The sequence below is a fragment of the Malurus melanocephalus genome, unplaced genomic scaffold, assembly GCF_030028575.1.
Source record: "Malurus melanocephalus ecotype Western Australia unplaced genomic scaffold, MMel_1.1 scaffold_54, whole genome shotgun sequence".
NCBI classification, from domain to species: Eukaryota; Metazoa; Chordata; class Aves; order Passeriformes; family Maluridae; genus Malurus; species Malurus melanocephalus.
The window spans coordinates 57,096-80,831 of record NW_026623286.1 but is presented as its reverse complement, the minus strand read 5'-3'; the positions used below and the strand labels follow the sequence as shown (position 1 = coordinate 80,831).

General features: G+C 38.0%; 1 protein-coding gene across 4 annotated transcripts in view; it reads left to right on the top strand.

Moving 5' to 3' along the window:
- Positions 1-23,736, top strand: part of MLLT3 (MLLT3 super elongation complex subunit) — a 118,148-nt gene that overhangs the window by 67,518 nt on the left and 26,894 nt on the right. For 2 of the 4 annotated variants that reach the window (XM_057365537.1, XM_057365535.1), the window contains 2 exons: positions 8,106-8,225; positions 13,346-13,951. In XM_057365537.1, the coding sequence (XP_057221520.1) occupies positions 8,106-8,225; positions 13,346-13,951 (726 nt within the window). The remainder of the gene's footprint in view (positions 1-8,105; positions 8,226-13,345; positions 13,952-23,736) is intronic. The other 2 variants (XM_057365538.1, XM_057365536.1) reach the window with 1 other exon arrangement.

The following is a 23,736-nucleotide window of genomic DNA, read 5'->3' as shown; positions in this document are numbered from 1 at the left end:
CAAGGATACCCTGGATAAAGATGATGGCTGTTGGTTACTCCTTGTCTCATCAAGCTACTGGTAGTGACAGAACTATACATGTAGTCTCCTACACGGTTCCTCCTCTAGGAACAGCACAAAGTTATGCTTGAGTAGGTACAGTAGGATTCAAGTTTTGATCATGTAAACACCAGTAAGCATTGACTCTTWTGTGGTCATTCCTTCCTAGATTTTTCAGTTACATTTTGTGATCAGTTTCAGCTTCAAAACATCAGAGAGCCTGAGGAAGAAGAGGTGGTACTGTTATTTTTGCATATGGATTTCAGAAGAGACATGACWTTCAGAAATTACAGTAATTAAGAAACAAAATTTCAGTTTGAGGTAGATTTTGGATGCTGAATCCCAGTGAAAACACTTACARATAGAGCATGGTTCCTTTATGTATTTGGTGTTGACAGTAGCACTAATTCTACTGKTTTTTTGGCTTGCATGTTTTCCAACTTAAAGAAAAAATTGAAAATTACACCCAYTCTGTTCAGTAGAGTAGAAACAAATTAATTTTGAAGATGCTGAATGACAGCTGCCTAACATTTTAGAATTAAGTTATGCCACTGGGAAAAAAGACTCTGGCATTACTTGTTTGAATGTGAGATTACAAAATACTTTTGTATAAATAATACTCAGTTCTTTTGTATAAAAAATACTCAGTTCTTGCAGGAAAAGATAGTGTAAGTATTTTCAGTCTACATTAAGATAGCGGTTTGATACAGCCCTCTCTCTCATAACTGCAAATAGGGAAATAAAAATGTGTTGTTTTGGAAGTTTAATTGGAAGTTTAACATTTCCACCTTTTKGGCAGGAGACCTCAAAATTAGTTGTTTAATCCAGGAGTATATAGAAAAAATTTAATGGGTGAATTTTCTTTCCTGAAAGAAAAGGTCTTTTATCTATGTCTTAGAGAGCAGCTACCACTGTGGAAAAAACAGTAAAATTCATTGCCTTATTACAAATGCAAATGGCTATTAATGGTAGAGTTTGAGGTTTCATGTGTAGAGGATGCAAGAAATTGGTACTTTTGGAGTAGTAATGACTCTGTTTAGTGACAGAGTCCTTTATTATTGCTTTCTGTAAAATTCATTAGGAAATACAAGAGCCCTGCTGCTTTGCTTAAAGACAGTTAATCTGTTAATGAGTCAGAGAGACAAAGAATTATTCTGAGAGGGGTGCAATTTTCAGAGAAAATTATCAAGGTAAAAACTCACATTTTGCCAAACCCACTGCATTGTGTTGTTTGAGGTTTTTTCAGATCTTTGTGGTTTTATTTTCAACAGTTGAGAAATGTCCTCTCAGTCAGCATGGATGCCTGCATAGTGCCAGTTTTAAAATCTATGCKCATAATCCATGTAATGACAGTGAAATCATGGGGATTTCCCTCTTTTCTCCATCCTCCCTCTTTCCTGGCAAATTCCTCTGTGTCAGTTGGAATAGTTGGCTTCTCCCCAGAACCAGCCTTGGGTATAATGCTGCTCCAGGGAAGAGATTATTTTTAATCTTTTGCTTTTCATATTTAAGTAATTGAATTTTCTTAAAYTACGTATTGCTTTACTTTCAAGCAAATAATTAAAAAAACTTTTTGTGTTGGTTTAAATACAAATAATAGTTGTTTAGGATGACTGTATTTTTTAGCTAATTATTTATATTTTGAAATTTCAATCCGACTTGTATTACTGCTATGTTTTCTTAGCAGTGTGTTATCCACTTGAATTTCAAAATCTGGGTCCASATACCCAAATTGAGTTGTTTGTGCTGGGGTCCTCTGATTTTTCGTCATCATGACTTAAGCTATTAATGTTGCTCTGGTAATTTAAAATCATTACTGCTTTCCCCCTGTATTTCAGATGTATTGTTAAATGTTGAAAGAAGTGATTTATAGGAACCTGTTCTTCACAGTAAAATGACACAGGATGTGGCAGCCCAGAGCCACACAAAGAGGTCCAGCTATTGATGTATGATGAGTRTAATTAATGAGTGCTGCAGAAATGTTTTAGTAAGGGTTCATTTTTTCCAGCATTCTAACTGGTATCTCATAGCTTTTACTGAAAATTATGTTGAAATTTTTCTGCAGCACACTGTGGCAAAGCTGACTGCCCATTCTGAATATGCTATATGAGGGTGTTCTTTGATGACCAGCTCAGTACATGGAATTGCAAGAGATACCTTGCTGTGGATCTGATTATTGCAGCTTTATTGATGGCCTCCTTTCATTCAGGAAAAGGAAAAACTAGGAGACATGAAGCAGATTTTTGGTAGTGGCTCATCCACTGCAGGAGCTCTTAGGTGCATTAGTAAGGAAATTGTGTTGGTCTGGGCCTGTGGCAGCTCATGGAGTTTCTGACTGTGTTTGTATGTATGGGTGGTAGATCTGTGACTCCTGTGCATCGGGTTGGCATGATCATAGAATAGTTTGGGTTGGAAGGAACCTTTACAGGTTATCTAAGGGGGACAGCTCCAACTAGATTGTGCTGCTCAGAGCCCTATCCACCTGATCTGCAGTATTCCCTGGGATGGGACATCCACCACCTCTCTGAGTAATGTGTTCTAGTGGTTCATAACCTTCATTGTAAAAAATTTCATTGTTATAGCTAGTCTAAATTTATTCTATTGAAGTTTAAAATTATTATGCCTTGTCATATTGCAACAGGACCTGCTAAAAAAGTTGTTCTCCAGCTCTCATATAGCCATTGTTTAGGTACTGAAAGGTTGCTGTAAACTCCCAAGAGCTTCTCTTCTCCAGGCTGAACAGCCCCAACTCTTTTAGCCTGTCCTCACAGGAAGGGTGCACCATTCCTCTAATCACGTTGGTGTCCCTTCTCTGGACTGTCTCCAACAGGTCCCTGTCCCTCCTGTGTTGGGACCCCAGAGCTGGGTGCAGTGTTCCTCGTGGGGTCTCAGCAGAGCAGAGCAGAGGGGCACAATACCCTCCCTCCCCTACTGCCCACGCTGCTTTGGATGCAGCCCAGGACATAYTTGGCTTTCTGGTTGGGTCACGTCCAGCCTCTCCTTCACCAGCACCCCCAAGTCCTTCTCAGCAGGGCAGCTCTCCATCTGTTCATCTCCAGCCTAGATTGGTAGTAGAGGTTGCCCTGGCCCAGTGTAGCACCTTRGGGTTGTGTGCATTTGTAGAAATTCTCCATAAAAGAAGAGCAGCTTTCTGGAACATTTTAAGACTGTTCCTTATTCTTCATGTTATAAGGACATGAAAAACAAGGTTTTGTTTTGAAAGTGAGTTGTTCTTGTTGGRTACATGGGTACTCCAAGTTGTCAAACATGCATGGGTCAATGAATGTTGTCTTCAAAATGTCAGGGTTTTTTTGTAAGGAGACTTCTGAATCAGTTGTTAGTGGTTTTAGTTCACACTATTCAARTTCACAAGATATTAYAGTCTCATAATTTTCTCCAAATTKCTGGAAGAGGAATAATGGAAGAGGYTTCCTAATTCTGTTATGGCAGTTGGTAGTGCACAGTTGTTCCCTGACCCATTCCTTTGTTCAGAAGTGCATGGAACTATTTAAATGAAATGCACAGCAGTTTTTCTTTCCATAGGACTCAGTTGTCTTGAATGGCAAATTGGCCCTTAGAAATGCTCTGAGAGAAACCTCTTAGAAATGCAGCTATTGATAGGATAAGGGAGAATGGCTTCAAACTGAAAGAAAGTAAGTTTAGACATAGGAAGCAATTATTTACTGTGAGGATGGGGAGGCACTGGAACAAGTTACCCAGAGAAATTGTGGATACCCCATTCCTGGGAGCTTGGATGGGAGTTTGAGCAACCTGATGTAGTGAAAGTTCTCTCTGTCCACAGCCAGGGGATTGGAACAAGATGATCTTTAATGTGCCTTCCAACCCAAACCATTCCATGGTTCTAATGACACGGGGTGCAGCAACCCAGAGCCACGCAAGGAGATGTTATGGAAACTGGTTCACTTCAGGYTGATTATTCCTACCAAATAATCTGGATTACTTCTGTGCATTTTCTTGGGCAAAAACTAGGTTTTCTTTTGTCTTTGCCCAGGAAGTTGTCTTTTATTTAAAGCAACTGATGGACAAAGGTTTTAAATACAAGCTCAACAGCTGAAGGCTAGTGAAGTAAGATTTTAGTGAACTAGAGGCAAGATMCCACTACCAGCAGAGAAGTTAAGTTATATGAGAGAGATCAGCAGCTCCCTCTCAAGGAAGTTGTAGGCTGTGGTGGAGTCATCCCTCAGCCTTCTGCTCTCAAGCAGAACAAGTCAAGTGGTGTCAGCTGCCTTTCACCATGTTTGATRCCCTCCTCTGTACACACTCTAATTGTCTGATGATGTCCTTTTTGTGCTGAGGTGCCACWGCTGCACTCAGGACTTAAGGTGACGCCACACCAGCGCAGAGTAGAATTGGAAAATCACCTCCCTTGACATATTCCTTTGCCCAGCCTGTTCTGCAATTCCTTTGTTATTTGTACCCTGGTATTAAACTGTGAAACTAATTGTTCTCTCTTGGTCTMATTTTTAGTGCTTATCCAGTACCAGGTATTCTAATTCACCCTTTTAAAAAACACTTAAAATATTTGTGAACAAGCCCAACTAATGCCCTGCTTTTGCACATTCTATTACTGACACCATTTGCTCCATGAAAGACAAGCAATGATGTAATTCAATATAGTCAAGCAAAATCTTTGAGGGAACAGCAAAACTGTAACTTGAACTTACTGGTTTGCATATTGGTGAATCCAGAGTGGGGTTATATGGCTGTTTACTCTGACTTGTTTAAAGACTGCTGTTGTCTCACCTTGGTTGTTGATATCAGTATTTAATGTTAATTTTAATGTTTTGTTCTACCAGTCTGGCTGATCCCACTGAGCTGTTGACTTTAGATGGGACTAAGGAGAAGAATTAGTCATGTTCCTGGGTTTTGTACTGAAGTGATTCATTGTGGGTGCAGACAAGTGCCAGCTGCAGGTGTTCTTGGCTGCCTGGCTCAAGCATGGGCTGCAGCCGTGTCCCCTGTCTCTTGAGGTGTACCACTGTAAGATAGCAGAAAACTTTGCAAGGCAGGAAGGAGGAACAAGTGAAAAAAGTGCAAATAGGCTGTGCTGGAGATTGCTATGCAATCAGTGAGCTCGCATTCTTGCTGCAGTAGTRTTGTCTTGCTGTGATATCCTTATTCCCATCTTTTCCATTTTTGGTGTGGTCTTGGCTGGATAGGGCCACATACAGGGACGCACCCACAGTCAAGCAATGTGAATTCCCGGTGTGGTAGAAGCAAGGTGAAAGCTGGTGGAAGTGTAGCTGCTGCCAGCCTGTGATTCTGTTTGACTGATGAGGGGACAAAGGGCAATTACCCACTGCAGAAATTGCTGTAATTCTGTCAGCTGAGATCTTTCAGTTAACTTGAACTGGAGGTRTAGTTGTCACTTTCCTTAATTTAGCCAAAATGGAAATATGTCTTAATTCAAAAAGATGTTGGTAATACAGGGCTTTTTACGTGGATAATCTTGACAAAGAAAACAAACATACTGGAGTGTTCCTAGAGAGTTGCTTAGTGTTAATATGAATTTCTTTCTTTGAGAGATTGAAGTAATTTTTATCTGATACAAGGGACTTCAATGAGGAGCATATATTTTTTCTGTCAGAGTTCTGTTTGTAAGAAGGGTTTGTGKTTTTTATCATAGGGCCAAAGAGTTAATTTTATGAGAGACTTTTTGTTCTTTTGTCATCTTTTTGTCACCTTTAAAAATTGTGTAGTCTGTAGTGTGAACTGAAGTTCCAGCTTACAGCATGTGTYGTTAATCATGTTAAAAATTTGAATTTACAGTTGCCATTTTTATAGGGTTTATTATGAAATAACAGTCTGCAGGATTCAATACACTGAAATTTTAAAGGTTTGTGGTTTGGTATGTCCAAACTTTGTTTTCTGAAACCAGTATGGAATTTATTTTCTCCTGTGTGTAACTAGATTTGCTGAATCAGACTTCACAATGGCACTAAGGCTGTTCATCCTATCCCTCTAAATCTTTCTGTATTGTCATCCTGTTTTGAAACACTCTGTAATATTGAAACTGTTAATGGTCCAAATACTTGCCAGAAACTGAGATGTCTGGGAAGTCCATACACTTTCAAAAAAATGTCAGCTTTCTAAGAATCATGATCATTATTCATGATCGTGAATCATATAATATATGCGTATTTCTAAAGTGGAATGTTTCTGAATTGTAGAAAGAAAATTTGTGCAGTGGTTAAACCTCAGTGAGTTTATTTCAGTGAGTCAGATTTCTATGCTTCAGGGAGAAAATGGCTACTTCTAATCCTAGGGCAAAGAATTTTTGGCAAAGTTTTTGTTTCTTTGGTTTTAATTTCAGGGTAGGGCAAACCCTGATCTTCCTGACTAAGTTTTTCTTCCACRTGGATATGCATTGTTTTATCATATGAATATATGAACAGAACTGCTTTGGGCAATAAAATAACTGCTTAAACTCTGTAATTAATGGGCAAGTTTGCTTTTTCTGAATGGCTTTGATTTTATGCAGATGGTATGTTGTATTAAGTTTGTGGTTTTAAAAATACTGCAGTTTGACTTAAAGAACAATACTATGTGACACATTTGACATTCTCTGTGAGAGAATATTGTGATAGAGACATGTATTTTCTCTACCTGTTGTGCAGGTTTATAGTATGCACATGTGGCTATAGATTTTCCTTGTGGCTGGTTGTTCTTTGTTAGCTTGTGCCTTGTCTTGTATTCAGCAGAGCTGAATGCAACCAAAGGCTTTGGCAAACTGAGATTTAAAAGTATTTGTCCAGCTAAAGGATCACTTATTRTAATTCTCAATAGCTAATTGCAATCAACTTACCATGATTGCAAGAAGAATGTTGTTGCTTTTGGACAGATGATTTTTCAGAGTTTTGGKTTTTGGCAGGCTTTGGTTTAGAGCAGCTTAATTGCCTTCTTCCTCTGCTTTGGAATCTAGCTGCAGTGTTGAAAACAAGCTGATAAAACTTAATTTTTATTACCTAGACATGTCTCTTAGTATTCCCAGACTACTATATAACTTTTGAGCAAAGTGGTCTGCAATAAGATTCATTTGGATTGGTGTTTAAATATTTTTAAAATTCTTTTTAAATTGAAATCCTACCTTCAGGAAACTGTAGGCAATAAAATGTCATCCTGAGTTGGAGAGGTAGTATGCAGAATATACATGTCTACATCCTTGATTTCCCAGTTTTTTTGATGTAATGTGCATGAGGCATGTGATGGGTCACTCATTCCTGTCCCCTCACTCAGATGATGTTTTGGTCATCTGAAGAAGTAAGAGTAACCGCACAGGACATCCCAAAAACCAGTGTCACTTTGTGCATGGGAACYTGTGGAAAGAGAGGGATGTTTCCTTGCATGTGTGAAGCTCTGTATCTTCTCTCCAGCTTTGCAGGGCTCATCAGACAGCAAGTTAGCTGTCTCTGGCATTTAGAGCTTTGAAACAATAGATAAGTGAATGGCTGTGGTAGGGATCATAAAATCCAGGCACAGTAGCCCTGGAGCAGAAGACAAGATTTTAGCTGGGCTTCCCACAGATGGAAGGAATAATCTTTACTTGTCAGGTAACTGCTTTGTGATGGCTGATTTACATGTGGTTTCTGGAAATGATCTGTTTGTATTTAAGTCTTTAAAATCAAGAAAGGGAGCTAGACCCTCTTGAATAGCAAACTGGCTGCTTGCCTACCGGCCACCAATTTATTGTATTCTAGATAACACAGAAGCCAAAGTTAGAAGCTGAAATTAGAGACAAASTGCTTTTACTTTAAAACCTCACTCCACCTCCTCAGTAGGGCAGGGAGAGAAGGTAGGTTGGGAAGGACCATGGRTCAGGATACAGATAGGGAGGTTGCTTACCAGTTAATGTCATGGGCAAAACAGACTCCTCTTGGGGAAAATTAATTACCTGTGTGATTTCATTAAACTATCCCTTCTTGAAAAGAAACATGGATATTGTTTGTTGGACTTTTATTCTCCAATGTGATTTGCTAGTTCTTAGKCAGGTGAGATTCTGTTTTTGTTGGTAATGTTTGATTCACATGCTATTCCTCTTATGGCAGATGATGGTAATGTCAGATGGCACATCGTTTTCTTCAGGGCAGAGCCTTCATCTCCCCAGCCTTCCCAGTAACTCTCTGTCTTTTTCTGAAGTGAAGAAGAAATCATCTCATGGGCCAAAGGTGAGACTTATTTTACGAGAAGATAGTTGAGCCAGTGGTGTTTATCTTGGGAATTATATTAATGTAAACAAAAAAAGAATTCTACATGTTTTTGCAATCTTTCAATGCAGACCAGTGATAGCAGGTCTTAACATTACTTTGCTGTACCTACTGTTTGCCTCATGAAAATACTCCAGTACAAGGATGGCTGTGAGAGGAGATGCCAGTGAAGGTTCTCTAGTCTTCATACACAATTACTTTCCTTCTCTTCCAGAATGAATTGTAATATTCTCTTGTAGTATTAGAGGATTACAGTGACGGAAGTATGCTCTATGGAAATGTAAAGAGTATTAGATAATATGATAATTATATGAGTAGTAATAATAATTATTATTATTACTACTACTATTGCTATTATTTCATTTGTTAAACATTTTAATGGATAATTGTATAGAGTGAAACTTGAAGTTGTGTTCTTTAGAATTTTTAGTTTTGTTTAAATTTGAGAGGTTAATTCTTTTTTAGATGTTTCAAAGATGGCAATGTGTCACTGGTCTCTAGGACATCAAATTGGATCCCCAGTTTAGAATGTGCTGAAAAGATATAGTCCAAGGAACCTCTTGAGTAATAGAGATGGATCTTTCTGAAACAGCAGATAATTTCTTGAGGTTGAAATATGGGAAAATAARGAGCATGTTGTTTATTCACATAAGATATGCCACACAAGCCTTTTCTCCATTCTGTTAAATTGTTTGGGCTTTTATTTTCTTTTTGTAATATCTTGTTTATTTGACATATATTAYTTAATCTTGCAATGTGTGTACTGCAAGGGGCAATGTTTATTTTTATTAATAACTTTCATGTTCCCTGTGTGTGCCAAATCTCCTATCTTGCAAAAAGTGTCAAGTAATGAATTAAGGGTAACCCTAAGAAAAGATAGTAGGGGATACATAATAAGAAACGATGGGCAAAAAATGTGCTTTGGCATATCTCTGCTTGGTGTGCATTGTACATCAGTGCCTCACAATCTCTAATGCAGGTGGTCTTGCCACATTTAAAGAATATATGGAAGTGTGGTTATTTTCCTAATGAGAAGCTGAGGTATAATCTGAGGATTAAACTGAAGGTGCTTGCTTTGGCATGCAAAAATGAGTGCTTAATGCCTCAAAGGAAAGCACTTAGCTACATCAGGTGCTGTAGAAAGGTGCTGCTGGTTCGACTAGGATGTATCTCCATCTAATTGGATACCAAACATGAGTTACTCTGATGCTTTACCATCTCTAAKAGGGGTTCTTGTGATGTTGGTAGGTAGCTCTCTGGGGTTCATTTTCCAATCACTTCTAAAGAGTTGGCTGTAATGTTGATTCACTCATGTCTTGCTTTGCATGCCAAAGCAGGCATGCTGGGGCTTGGCCTGAATAAGCAACCCAAACACCTCTAGAAGGACTTCAAAGAGGTACAGACATGATACTGAGTCCTGTACTAACACTCTGYGCTGTAACCATACACCATGGTAAGTCTTGAATCTCTGGGATTTTGTAAGCAAGTGTCATTTTCCAAACGGTATTTAGACAGGGAACTCCTGTCTAAATGTGAAAAATTGTGGAAAATTGGCAAGTGTGGAGTGTGGCTGGGGTGAAGCAGGATGAAGCATGTATTTGCTACACTTGTCCATATAGTGCTTGAATCCTTCATTTTTTGCTGAAAAGACTCAAATATCTGCAAAGAGTTTGGCTCGTAGCATGAAATTAGGTGAGTCGAACCTGAGGAGGTTAGACATGCATCACATCTACAGGATTCCATCCCTGGAATTTTTAATAGTGTATTTATCAATACACTGCTTCTTGTAAGTCCATGTGGATATTTGACTTTTCCTCTCTCCCCAGCAGTCGTTGCTTCATCCTGTCCAATTTGGAACACATTAATGAGTACTTCTTTTATCTCATAAAGAAAGAGCTGTAAATATTTGCCTTGCTTAGGATCATAAGTTGTTCTTGAGAAATGGAAATACAAGATAGCCTTGGTTTTAGTGTAACAGTAAAGTTGAAGGTTTTTATTATATGTTCTTGGAGCTGAAAAGCCTTGAATTTTGGTCTTCGGTGTTTCTGATCTGGCTGGAATGTAGGAAARTTCCAGCCAATGTACAAATAGATTTTTGTTTTTGTCATTTGGAGTAACCCCAGTGATGGAATAACTTCAGTATCCAAATTCCATTTAAATATGCCTCTTGAATAAAAGTTGCAGGAAAGACCTGATAGTTCTTGGATGTAAGTTGCTTGTACCAAAAGTGTACTCCAGATGTCTGTACGTGGGGGACTTTGGGATTTTTCTGCTGCAGCAATAGCCTTTTCATGWGCTTGGCCTAATTTTGGTTTGTTTTGTCTGTGAATACCACAGTTAACTTTGAGGTCAGTTTTTAACCTGGAGTATGGAAAAACCAGAACCTTATGTTTATCTGTTTGCCACTKCAAAGTATCACATAAACTTTATGGTTAGATAAGAATTTGAGTCACAACAGTAAAACCAGTGGTATTCTTGATTTAACATACACTTACGAAAAGTGCAATACAGTATGAAGTAAGGGAGGACTGTCAGTTTGCTTTCCGTCATATTGTCTTGTGAGATATGTATTAAATACAGATGTTTGTCTTTATAAAGTGATTTTTTAATGTAGTTTAATGGCGATTATATCAGTGAACCCCAGTGTTTTGATTCTAAAACAAAGTTTTAATCTTGAAAATACAGATGTCTGGCAGAAATGTATGAAATCTTTCACTTTATGCATTTTTTCAGAATATAAGAATAGCTGCAGGCTGGGTACAGGTACTTGTGTTCCTTTAATCAGTGGTATTACTATGCATGTTTGTATTATGTAAATACTACATGCACAGAATAGAGAAGCAGCTTGGTTAGGTTTTTTGGGGGGATGATTATGTCTTTTGCAATGAACTGTAGTGTCAGCTGTTGTGAAATGAGGTTTATTTTATAAACAAATAAAACAAAAGCTCTTATTCCTGTGTGTGACCAGAAAAAACATAAACTGTTTTGTTCTCTCCCACTTGGCATTTGCTGTTAAACCAGTGAGCTTTGTAATTCTCCATCTGCTTCTGATTGTTCTGATATCATTGATCRTAACAATTTGATATGCTGGACCAAATTGAAGTGTGGAAAGTTTTATACATTTTTGTGGGAAGCAGGTARATTCATCCTCTACCCCACAGTATTTTTGGAGGCTCTTAAAATACTGTTTTCTTTCTTGGTTTTTTTTTTTCACCCTCCCCTCCACCCCAGTGTTTTTATTCAATAATAAACAAGTTTGTATTCAACAAAAATCTGAATTTGCTTGATAAAGGAATTCTTTTAAATATCTTCCTCCTCATTTCCTCTTGAGAGCAATAGGCTTCTTGGAGACTAATTCTAGTCCATTTGCTTAATATGGACACATTATTTCCATAGGCATAATATTTTTTAATTAGAAATGAGAATAATGCACATTTTTATGATCACTAGTACTAAATTTGTAGTCTAAACTCGGAGTACAGTACACTGACAAGTCCATGCCAATGTGCTCAATTTAATGACTTCATAAAATTTAATGAACTGCCCCTGTCTCTCTGCTTCTCCCACCCCTCCTAAGTGCTCCATTTCCTAATTAGGTTCTTAATGTTTGTTAGCAAATGAGGTTTGCAATGGTTTCCAGAAGTTACTGCTTATTCAACATTAAACCAAATTGGGAATTACATTTTGTGTGAAATCAGAACCCAACTCTGCAACATATGCAGTTCAACACAGTTTTTTCTATGTAGTTACAGAAGTGTTTTGAGGAGCTTTCACAGTCCATTTGTGTCTCAAATTTGCAGGACAATACGCTCTGTGATTTAAACTTAATTTCATGAGCTCATTGAGAAACACAAAAACAAACACCACAAACAGGGTTGGACTAAWCTATAAGTGAATTCACTTATTCACCTCTCAAATCACAAGGTTTCATAGTGTATGACCTGTAACTTAATACATCCACTTGGGATCCATAAAAAAATACAGCTGAGCATGCAGTTGCCTATCTATCCTCCTCCATCACAATGTGGGCATATCCCTTTTCACAGTGGGAGACATGAAAGCATGAGCAGTCCAGCTGATAGTGAATCAACTTCAAAAACAGGGCTTTTTTGATAAACTGATGCTTTATACCTTCCAGATTGGAGATGTGGTTTATGTAAGTCCTGTTAATTAGAAGATTCTGCTGAAACTGCCAAAGATTGCTGCAGGAGATGCCAATTTCCAGGTGATCATGGCAGCATAATGGCCCTTTAGCCTTTTCTGGCCACCTGTCCTGCCTACAATATGTTCTGTATGCTCCCAGCATGTATCCCAGACCTTGGGATTTGACCCAGATTTTGACCCAGACAGGATGAGCTGTGTTGGTCAAAATCTTAGGAGGAGTTGAGTAAAACAGTCAGAGTAGCACAGGTGTTCTTTGCTGATAGACAGATAGAAATGCTTAAGATCAGCTGGGAAGAAAGTAAGCAATGTAAACTTGACCACAGGTKCCTGCAAATTGCAATGTCACTTTGCAGATTTGACGTAGTACAAAAATGGACCTTGTCTTATATAGAGTGTGACAAGTGTTTAGGGTTTACAACAGTGCAGTTAGTCTACTGGGTGTTTTTGAGATACTTAGGGCTCACTGCTGGTTTTCAGTGAAAGTGGGCAATGCTGGAACTGTTCTTGTCTTTAGAAAATTCCAAGGTGCTAATCCTCAGAAGAAGGGATCTCATATGACTCGTATGGTTCCTTTATTGCCAGTTCTAGCTGCAGATGRCTACTATAATATTACATATTATATTTTTAAAAAAAGACATGTATAATGCCTAAGATAAAAACTAACTTTTCTTGCAGATATTTACAAGCAGCGATAACCTATATTCCCTCAGTTTTTAACAGATATTTTGGCCAAAATGTTGGGATTTCTACCTGTTCTTCGACAGTTATTTCTATTTGTGATTACTCACCTGCTGTTCCAAGTTTTTAATATTTATTCTGTGTTCATATTGTGTCTGCATTTGAGGATTTAAGGGTTCTCCCTTTTTTTTTCTCTCTCTCTCTTTTTTTAAGTAAAATTTTGCATCTCTTCTTTGCAGGACCCAGCCAGGATTCTGAACATAAATAGCAGCAGCAGTAGTAACAGTTTTTCAAAGACTCAGAAATTAACAAAGGAGCACAAAGAAAAAGCTTCTAAAGACTCAAAAGAACAAAAAAGTGCCTTCAAAGAACCTTCCAGGGAACATAACAAATCTTCCAAAGAATCCTCTAAGAAACCCAAAGAAAACAAACCACTAAAAGATGAAAAAATGGTTCCTAAGATGGCCTTCAAGGAACCCAAACCCATGTCCAAGGAGCCAAAATCTGAAAACACCCCCATCCTTACCATAACATGTGGGCAGCAGCAAGAAAAGAAAACTCTCACAAAAAGGCCCTCTATGCTGGATGCTGATGAATCTTCTGCAAGAAAAAGAAAAAAACCCAATTCAGATTCATTATTTAAAAGTTTTCCTAGTGCCCCACCACTGATTCTTACTTGTTCAGCTGACAAAAAGCAGACAAAGGATAAATCTCAACTCAAGGTGGGGAGAGTCAAAATTGAAAATGATGCACTGGAAAGGAAGACGCCTACTCTGCCACCTTTTAATGATATTGTAGATCCCAGTGATTCTGACATGGAGGAAAATGTGTCCTCCAAGTCTGACGTAAGTGCTTGTTTGGTTTTCCTTAATACTTTACTCAGAACTGTATTGAGTATTTCCTATCTGTGGGACCGTGAACCAAATTTGTGTTTCCCCCTTTCTTTGTCCTGCCTACTTGCAGATTGTYCAAACTGAAGGATGTTGATTGCCATGTTCAAACTTATGCATGTTGTAATTGAATTGTATTGCCTATTCAAGTCTACTCAATTACTAAACGTTAACATTATGATAAATGAACATATGGGAGGTACCTAAAAACAGTATTTTGCCCTTTTGATGTTCTTTAAAATGCCATGCTTCTTYTGAGAGAAAAGGAAATGGATTTACATGCTTGTATTTCACACCCTAAGTTGTTTTCATGTGATAAAGAGCTCAGTAAATGCAGGAAAGTGTTGCAGTTATATCAGAGAGTTACTTATTTTTTTTTTTTGCTAGAAGAGGCAGTTCTATCAAGGATGCCAGTTTTATGGAGAAGGGGGAGTTCCTAGAATCTCACTCTGATGAGGAAAATCTGTCCAAATAGCTGGCTTACCAAGAAGAAAGACCTTTTTAATAGAAATTTGATTTCCTGAAAATATTTGCCTACTGTGCAAGCTCATCTGTTTCAAGTATGGTTTGCTCTTGATAATTAGGATTTTAATCGTTCTGCTAGCATACTTTGGTTTTCAGAAGCATCTTTTATAGAGATATTTAGAGAAGGAAATACATGGTAGGAGAAACCTTGTTTGGTGCCATTACTTGTGCTTATGCTAGAGCTGTAGTGTGCATGGTAGAGAGGAATTCTTCTCAGGCTTTCCCATTCAATTCTCCCATTTTCCTGTTTTCTGATTTGTGCCTCTGTTATTGCCATCAGATTCATAACTCTGCTTGCCCTCTCTGGAACAGACAATAAATGCCCTGCTGTGGGGAGGTGTCAGCGTTAGGTTTTTGCTTTGTAGAAACTTCCCATGAGGGAGAAGATAATTTACTTCTGAAGTGACCTTTTAATGACTGGTCCCTTAGGGCATGCAAAGGCTGTAAAATTTAGAAGGTATACAATGGGACAGCCTGTGCTTTATAGCATGACCATGGTGATATTATGTGGTTGGAGTGGCATTCTCTTTATGGTTTAGAACTTAACCGGTTTATCTTTTAACCTGAAAGTGTGTACAGTTGTCAGCTTGGTCTGAATTATTTTTTCATGTTTTCAGAAAGCTGAATATTCTATTTTAATTTCTGTCATTAGCTTTAGTACTTGCTATCTACCCTCAGTATATCAGACTAATTAAAATAAATTTTTGGATTTCCTATTTATGAAAATTGGTGTCATGTAGGTGCATGTACACTTTTACTGGTTGCAGCAGTTCTCCATTTTTTTTCAAAGACAGAAGAATTGATACAATTGAATCCCGTGTGACTGGAGTTTTACAAATGCAGTAGTGTGTACTGCATAGAAACTTGCAAACAGCTGATATATGATGGATATATGAGTGGTGGTTAAAACTGATCCTTTTTAGTTGCTAATAGGTGTTTCCCTCTTTGTTGTCTTTTTTGCCCACTACAATGGTATAATGGGAACACCTCTGTATTTTTCATAGGCTGACACAAGTCCACTTCCACTGCTGTTTATCATCCATATGCAGTTGACCCATAGGACCTAAGGARCTCTTTAATTCTGTACTAAAGCTGAAAGGCAGATTCGGAGATATCTAGATCTGGGAGCCACTGTTACTGAGAGGGCAAATCTGAAGTCCGCTCCAAGGGAAGCAAATCCTGCTGGTCTGGGCTCTTGTATATTTTAATGTTGACAATGGTACACACAGGTCTTCAGTGGGAGGGCCTGTGTGGTCCCTCTCTTTCTGGGTGAAAAGGATATCTGCMCCGTTTGGACTGTGGTTCTTAATAAATCAGGCTGAGTTTAGCTCTAGTCAGTGATGAGATACTATTTAGAAAGTCAGTAATATGCTTTGTTAAAGAAAAGCTACGAAACATGGCTACAAAACATGGAATAATACCCTGAGGTGGTTGTGGGAGCACACACAATTGGCAAGTACTGTGGGAGAAAGAGCTGGGAGGCCTGGTTAGTGAATGTCTGCAGAATTTCATTGTCTGCACAATGTTCCTTTACCACTTTTAACCAGGGAACCTAATGGAAGGTGACCAAGCAGTGTAATAGAGATAATTCTGTGTTGGAAGAAATAGTGTGGACTTTTTTTTGTATGTATTGTTAAGTTTCTATGTGTTTCAGGAAATTTTACAGCYAGATCCATAAGGGGTGTATCCTATAAGCATAATCATATTAAGGAAAAGAAAAAGAAGTAGCTGCAGTGTTACATAGAGAGTGATGGAAATGAAAATACACAAGCCTTTTTCTGTACAGTAACAGTAATTTCAGAACTGTCAAGGCTACATGACAATAACCAACATAGTTGCCTGAAGCTGGGAAGAGGCTTCTTTAGTATCATGTCCTAGCATAATATTGTGCTGTAAAATTAAGTCAAAGTCTTATGTCTTAAGCTGGTACAGTTACAATGGKGGCTATCATAGCATTGATGAACAAAGAATGTATCATTATTTGGGAGTATATTTGGTAGTATCCAGATTTATTCCTAAGTGTCTTCAAGAAAGCAAAACTGCAATAACCAATCCAGCAAATATAGGTTAGATATAACAAATTACATTAGAAATCAATACCTAAGAGAAAATTGTTAGAATACTGCAAAAATACTATCTTTGAGTCAGGTGCATTTTTTCTAATTCAGGTTTTATTTATGACATCATGCAAATGTAATAATACTGTATGAATGTTATGTTTATACATTGCACATGATGAAATTATGAATAACATAATTGTAATGAAATTACGAATGGCTGCTAAGAATTGGGAAGTTTCTTCACTGTGTGGAGTAAGAGATGGTGTCATTCTTAAACACATACTGCATATACTCATATGCCTAACTTTGCATATAAAACACAATACATTTGAAATACAAGGTGCAATGTAGAATGTAGAACTTTCTGCAAAAATAAGTTTCTTACTGTTGCTGGTCACACAGAGGATGGTTTTCAGAATTAGAGGTAGTCTGCTGTCAGTTCTCAATTGTGAAGGCTATGTTCAGAATTTTAAAATAAGGATGATATTCTGAGAAGTCCCTGCGGTAAAGGAATCTTACAAGCGCCATTAAACAGAGGTGCTGTTTCACTGGGAAGGTGCTACAGCGTGGCAGTGCTGCTGTTCCCTGATTTCTTTGGATATAGCACAAGTTTAGTGAATTGAGGTGGAGTGTATCATATCAGTGAATGGGCTTGAATTTCAGACAAAAGAGCAGAGTGTGCTCAGCCCTTCCCAGTACAGGCATCATACTCTAACTAGTGCTGGGCATTTGGACTTGAAATACGGCCTTTGCCTTCATGAAGCAGAGGATGTAGAGGTATAGCACCCCCTGAGAGAGGTGCATTCTTTTTCAGGTTGTTAAGTGTGTCTGCCAATGGTTAATCTTCCCTTGAAGCTGTCTCTTGAAATTTGCCCTTCAGCATTCAGACAGTTAGTGTGCTGTTGCCTTGTGGGTATTTCAGAAAGCTGCACACTGTCCTTTGGTGTCCTGGAGGCAATTCCTTTTCTGAGCTTAAAATGCCTCTGTACAGTTCAGTGGGAAGTACAGGTAAATCACACCCTTGCTTAGAGAGAAACTCTCTATCCTTGTTTAACAGTCTTTCTGTGTGTGACTTAGACCAAGACCATGTATGGTCATTCCTCTGTTGTCTATTTGGCATACACTGTAGTAGTGTGGTGCACTGCTGTATTTATTTTAATTTTGTTTTTCTGTTGATTTTCAGCTGTCAGCAAGTGAAACAAGTGTCTGCGTTTCTCTTCATGTTGCTTTGTTGAGTATCACTTTTCAAATACATCTGTGAATTAGCATCTGTTGGACTTCAGTGTTAGTGATCAATTAGGTGTTCAAAAGAGTGAGACCTTTCTTGAGTTCATTCAGAAATCATGCATAAARTAGTTTTTCATGCTGAAAAGCTATTTTACTGGCTTTGGTATGAAACATGCAAAATTAAGTACAGATTGAAAACATGCGGATTTATGGTTTTACTGAAGCATAGGCATGTTAACATAGTCCACTTCAAAACCCCAAACATTTTGCATTTAAATTCAATTACAGCATTCAATACGTTCAATACATCATTACAGGATGTTTCAGTTAACAAAAATTCCACCTGTTTGCCTCCTCTGTGGGACAGCACAGCAATATGGTTAAAAAAAGGATTTGACCTTGATTTTGCTGCCAATCTGAACTCTGATGATGTTCTTGTTATAGTTGTGTGAGCTGAAAGCTGGTGTATGAAATAGAGAAATACTGTATTTTGAATCTGAATAAGGCATTTTCTGTAGTAGGAGCTGCCCCTTTTTTGCTGGGGAGACGTTTCAGAAGGGATACTCAGATACTTCTTGTTTGATTACTACTGGTTTTGCTTGACTGGGTACGACGGAAAAAATGTTACGTGACTCTTGATGAAGTTGCTGCACTGGGAAAACACAAAGGAGATAAGGCAGATCATACATACCTGTTCAGGTATTAAATATTTTCTGTGTATCTCCAGTTGTGAAGAACTGAATAACAACTCTTTAAGTCTGCCATGCATGATAGTGGTTTGGTGGCTTTTTTAGAGTCCATGTGTCTCTGTTGGATTAATTTCTTCAGGTGGGATTTTTTTTGCTCATGGTATGTATTGGTTTTTTCCCTTTCTGCACGTATACGTAACTATATTAGTAATAGTAGCAGCCTTTTGTCATGTCAAAACATATGAAAATACAATCTGAGCAGGAATGCATGCTAGCAAGATGTGAGAGCTCAGGGGTGAGGAGTTTCAGTTGTTAAGAGCAGAGTACATTAGCAGGTCTTTTGCCTTTGGGAAAAAAATCTCAGCTCCTTCTCAGGAAGGCCTTTACAGAAGAATGAAAATGTCATAGAGATCACAAAGACTATGCCTTTATACTTAATTAACTGCTTGTATGTCATAAAACAGACTTAGAGTACTTTTTTAAAGGAATCCATAAAATGCCACTTTCAATCTGGCCCATGATACAGTAATTTGACTATTACAAACATGGAAGAATATTTTCAAAACCTCCATGGTCTTTTAAAACTTCCAGGCCCTTGTTAGCTGAAAAAACCTGCTTTCTGCCATGGCCTGGAGCCAAAGCCAAAACTTTTTCAGTTAATATTTAAAGTCAGAAGGAACAGTAGTGAGATAGAGCTYTATGTGCCATTTTCATGTAGTTACCAAAGGTGAAAAATAAAAAGATAGGTTTTATTTTCTTTGTGAAACTGCAACTCTTAGCATGTTATATGATGTAGAACAGGGTTAATACTGCTCATGTCCTTCACGGCAGACTTGGCCCTGTGGGTTTGCAAACTTCCATATTCTTACAATCTTTACTTTTTGCTTGATAATTTAATGCATTTTTTCTGCTCGTAGTTCAGGAATTAACGCTGCTCTTAAAACCATGCCAGCCACTCGTGGTATTGTCGGACACCTCCTGTGTCAAGAATGTAATTCAGTTGTCACAAACAGGTAAATATTGTACAGTCTGAGGTGTTTCCTTCCAGATACATGCTTAGAGAGAAATAGGGGCCAAAGATGAAACGACCTCTTTAGAGAAGTGGCAGTAGGCACAAGTATGCCCATCAGCAGCTGCTGTAGATGTTCAGATCAGCAGATGCTGTAGATCAGCAGCATACAGCAGAATGCTGCCATACTTTGCCTGTTCTAATTAGCTCTTACTATGAAGTGAAAAATGCTTTGCCCTCACTCACAAAAGCTGAGGTGCATTTTAGGCTGTTCTGTGTATGGTGAGWTGAACTGTTGCTGGATGAGGACTCAGCACAGCAGATAAGTAGAGATCTTCTGGGCAGCAAGTTCAATTGTTCAAGTGAGATGCTTTTGTTATCAGTGTGTGTTTGGAAATCACTGGCTTACAGAAATGTTAAGAATTTAAAAATAAAGCAGTGGAGATGAACTATAGACACAATTAAATGATCAGGTTGCGTAAGTAATCTTGTGATAGCCATGTAATTTTGTATTCTTGATGCAAAGTCATGGGTATTGATGCTGTTTGTTTGTTTGTTTTTGGGTTTTTTGKTTTTTTTTTACTTTTAGGCAATGTCAAATTTTGCCCACAGAATTAACATTAGTCATTATTGAGCTAGTAGTACAGGCTTCAGTATTTTTGTTTATTTGCAAGTGTTGGCTACATCTGCTTCATTGTGWCTACTCATGTGAATTAATTCAAATACTTGCATAAATGCAGTTTTGCATTGGGGCCATATTTCCTATATTTCAGCACTGGAAATCCTGTTCATTTGCTGTCAGGCACAAAGTAAGAGTTTTATTTGGGTATGTGCAGTACCAAAACTTTGTTTAGTTTTTTGGGGGTTTTTTTGTGGCATAAAAAGACACTGTCTCATGTCCAAAAGTCATGACAATTTTGAGAAGCCAAGATGGATTGCAGTCAAAGTAATAAAATATTAAAGTCAGGGTATTTTATTTTAATCATAATTAGGTGCATTCTTCTTGATAGTGATTTCATTGCTTTGAAGTTGCTTTATCTACTAATATGTTATGTTGTGATCCAGAAGAATGGCTGCACATATTTAAAATAAAATCTGACACCTGTTGGTTATCAGATGGAATTTTTTCTACAATACTTAGATCTCTTCAAGGCTTTTATACCCTTCTGTTTTTTGTCAGTAATTTTATAGGTAATGGAGCCAGTAATTTTACAAGTTTTGGTAAGGATGACATGGTTGTACTCGTGTGTTTTTGAAAGTTTGCTGCCAAATGCCTCATGAAATTAATTCGGTAATTTTGATAACCCTTCCCATGCAAAGTCTTGTACTCTGGTGATGAGTGATGTGAAGTCTTTAGGACGCACCATAAGTGCAGTGTTTAATTTTTTTACATTTAAAAGATTCAATAATCTCCTAAAGTTTAGATTTTAGTAACACAGGATAAAGGCTGGTTGAGCTCACTAGTGCAGTGAGTGTGTGTCCTGTCTGGTGCAGAAGGAATGACAGCCCACTGCCTGCCCATGAGGGAGGGAATACTGTTGTCTCTGTGCTGTGGAGTGCTGGAGTTGTGCTGTGTTTTTGGCACTGTGGAGGAATGCTGGGAACCCTCTTGGAATGAGCAAGGGATGCTCCTGATGGACGTCATTTGCTTGCCCCAGACTCAAGGATGATGGTCCCTGTATGTCACTGTTCTTGCAGTGATGAAGAGTGCCTGTGAGCCTGGTACAGGGAACCAGGGAAAGTAAATATGATCAACCAGTTTTCTGTATTGCCCTCCATGTGACACCTCCCTTTCCCTCTTGAAAACATGATCCACTCTTTCTCTGTCAGGCAACCATTGCTGTTTTAGGCAAGTGTCACACCTGTGACCAATTTCAATCATACTCTGAGTGTTCATTGAAGGTGGTTCTAGATCACCAAAGTGACAATAGAAAACCTGTTACTCACTTAGCTTAAGAATGTTGGTGTGAATTTGTGTCAACTTACTGAGTTATTATTCAGTAGTACTGTTTTGGCTTAGTCAATAACTCAGTAGAGCTTTCAGTTTTGTTTAAAAAAGATGCTACAAAATTACTTACTTCCCACTTTTTCCTATCAAAACCCAAAATCAAATCCCAAAAAAACTTTGAGTAAAACATCCAGCTTTGTTGGTATTATAACCTGTCATTTTCTTTTGATGGTCTCTAAGCAGGGTTTTATCTTCCCTTGAAAACAGAAATCTTCATCTGCCTGACAGAAACATGTTCTTTGTGCATTGGGTATGTTAGTGGGGCTTCTTGTGCTCCTCCCAGCAATATTTCATGCCATTCTTTGGCACTGGGGCTGAAAACAAATAGATACATGTAGCTTTGATGAGCAGATTTCTTTGTTGTAACACTGTGCAGCCGCTAAGGGACCAAGAAATTTGATAATTAATGCTGCCCTTGTCCTAATGAAAATGAGAGTCCTTGCACACATGTGGCACAGTAAGATAGGGCTGCCTCAGTCCAGAAGGTGTATGTAGGGTTTTTCAGACTATGTTGAGACATGTTACCTGTTTTTGCTGTGGATGTCTGAACTTTTGTGAGGGAATTGGTTACTGTGTACTTAATGTGTTGCAAGACATTTGGCAAATGTGAGGAAATGATGCCCGGYGTTGTAGGAATTAATGTTTCATACAACAGAGTTAGAAAGTAAGAATAAATGGAGCTATTTGCACTTCACAGGACCTGTTTACATGTCCACAGAACTTGTATCATCATCTGAGAGTGACACGAAAGGAGACTTTAGAGGTGGCTGATAATAAGTAGCTCATCATCAGCAGAGCTGTGTTTTGTTGCTGAGGTTAACAGGCAGCCCCAGCGGTGCCCGAGCTCCCTGAGGAAAGATTACTCAATCCTCAGGGTGACAGGAGCTGGGRCCAGCAGTAACTGCATCAGTGCCTCAACACTGATTACCCCAATCAGAGAACCATTGCACAGTTTATGCTGTTKAATACTGTGCTTGGTGGGCAGTTTTGATTAGGACAGAAGTAAATCAAATTATTTTGCTGCTCTGTTTAAGGTCATTTTAGGTGTTACCTAAACAGTGGGATGAGGTTGCATACAGCAACCTGTTTATGTTTAATTATTCAAATTATCATCTGCAAAAGTAATACAGTCTAAACCGTGGCAAGAAAAGAAGTAGATACAGCGCATTAAAATTATCATTTCTTTCAGGGTATGAATAGATGTTTTTCCATTGCCCATGCTGCTTTAATGTATTTTAATTATTACAATGCAGCTTTACTCTGTCGATGAAAAGGACATAGTTTCAAGATAGTGCTTTTTGCATTGTGTCTTCCACAAGAAGAGTAAAATATCATCAAGTAAAATGCCATGGTGTGAATTTTCTGGACAGCAACAGTTCTGTTGCAAAGTTGCTTGGGTTCAAGGCAGGAAAAGGTCAGAGGAGGAAGCCATTCTTGCTGCTCTTGGTGACTTAAATTTGCTTTGGGAGAGGACAAGTAAGAGTAAATAAAATGTTAAATGTTACAATTTTAGCTAAAGGAAGCAGTTTGAGAAGGTTCAACTTAATTTGTTTGTGCCATCTAAAACCTTTTTGATCCTTTGAAGGCTGTAAAACTCAAGATTGGTCTGGGTTGTACTACATGAGATCTTAATTTAGCCAATATTTAAATAATGTAGTTACAGCCCAATATTTTTAGTGGCTTCATTCACTTAACTTCATTCAGTGGTTAATGTACCTATTCAGGTAACTATCATTTACAATACAAACACATTACACTAGATTATAACAATTTGAGTGTAATGTAATTCAAATATAAACAAGTATCAGATTTTCTTATTTTTGAAAGAGATTGATGCAAAACTCTTTTAATGTGAAGCTTAGTTCACACCATTAAAAACTTATTTTAAAGCAGAAAAGCARAGGTAAGAAACTTTTAATGAGGATTACTTTTTGTAGTATTTTCTTTTTTTTTTTTTTGTAAAATACTTATGTAGGCAAAGGTAGCAAGCAGATGTCTGCTGTAAATGGTAAAGAACCAGTAAGACAAAACAAATATTTTCCCTGGATTTTTTGTCAGAGAATCAACATTGTATGGTCTGTGTGTATACAATATGGATGATATTTTGTGGAAACTACTAGGCAAACACATAGTATTATCACAGAGCGAGTGCTTAGGAACCATCTTATCAGGTGCTCAGATCTATAGAGAAAAATGTGTATAGTCCATATTGTTGCCAAACA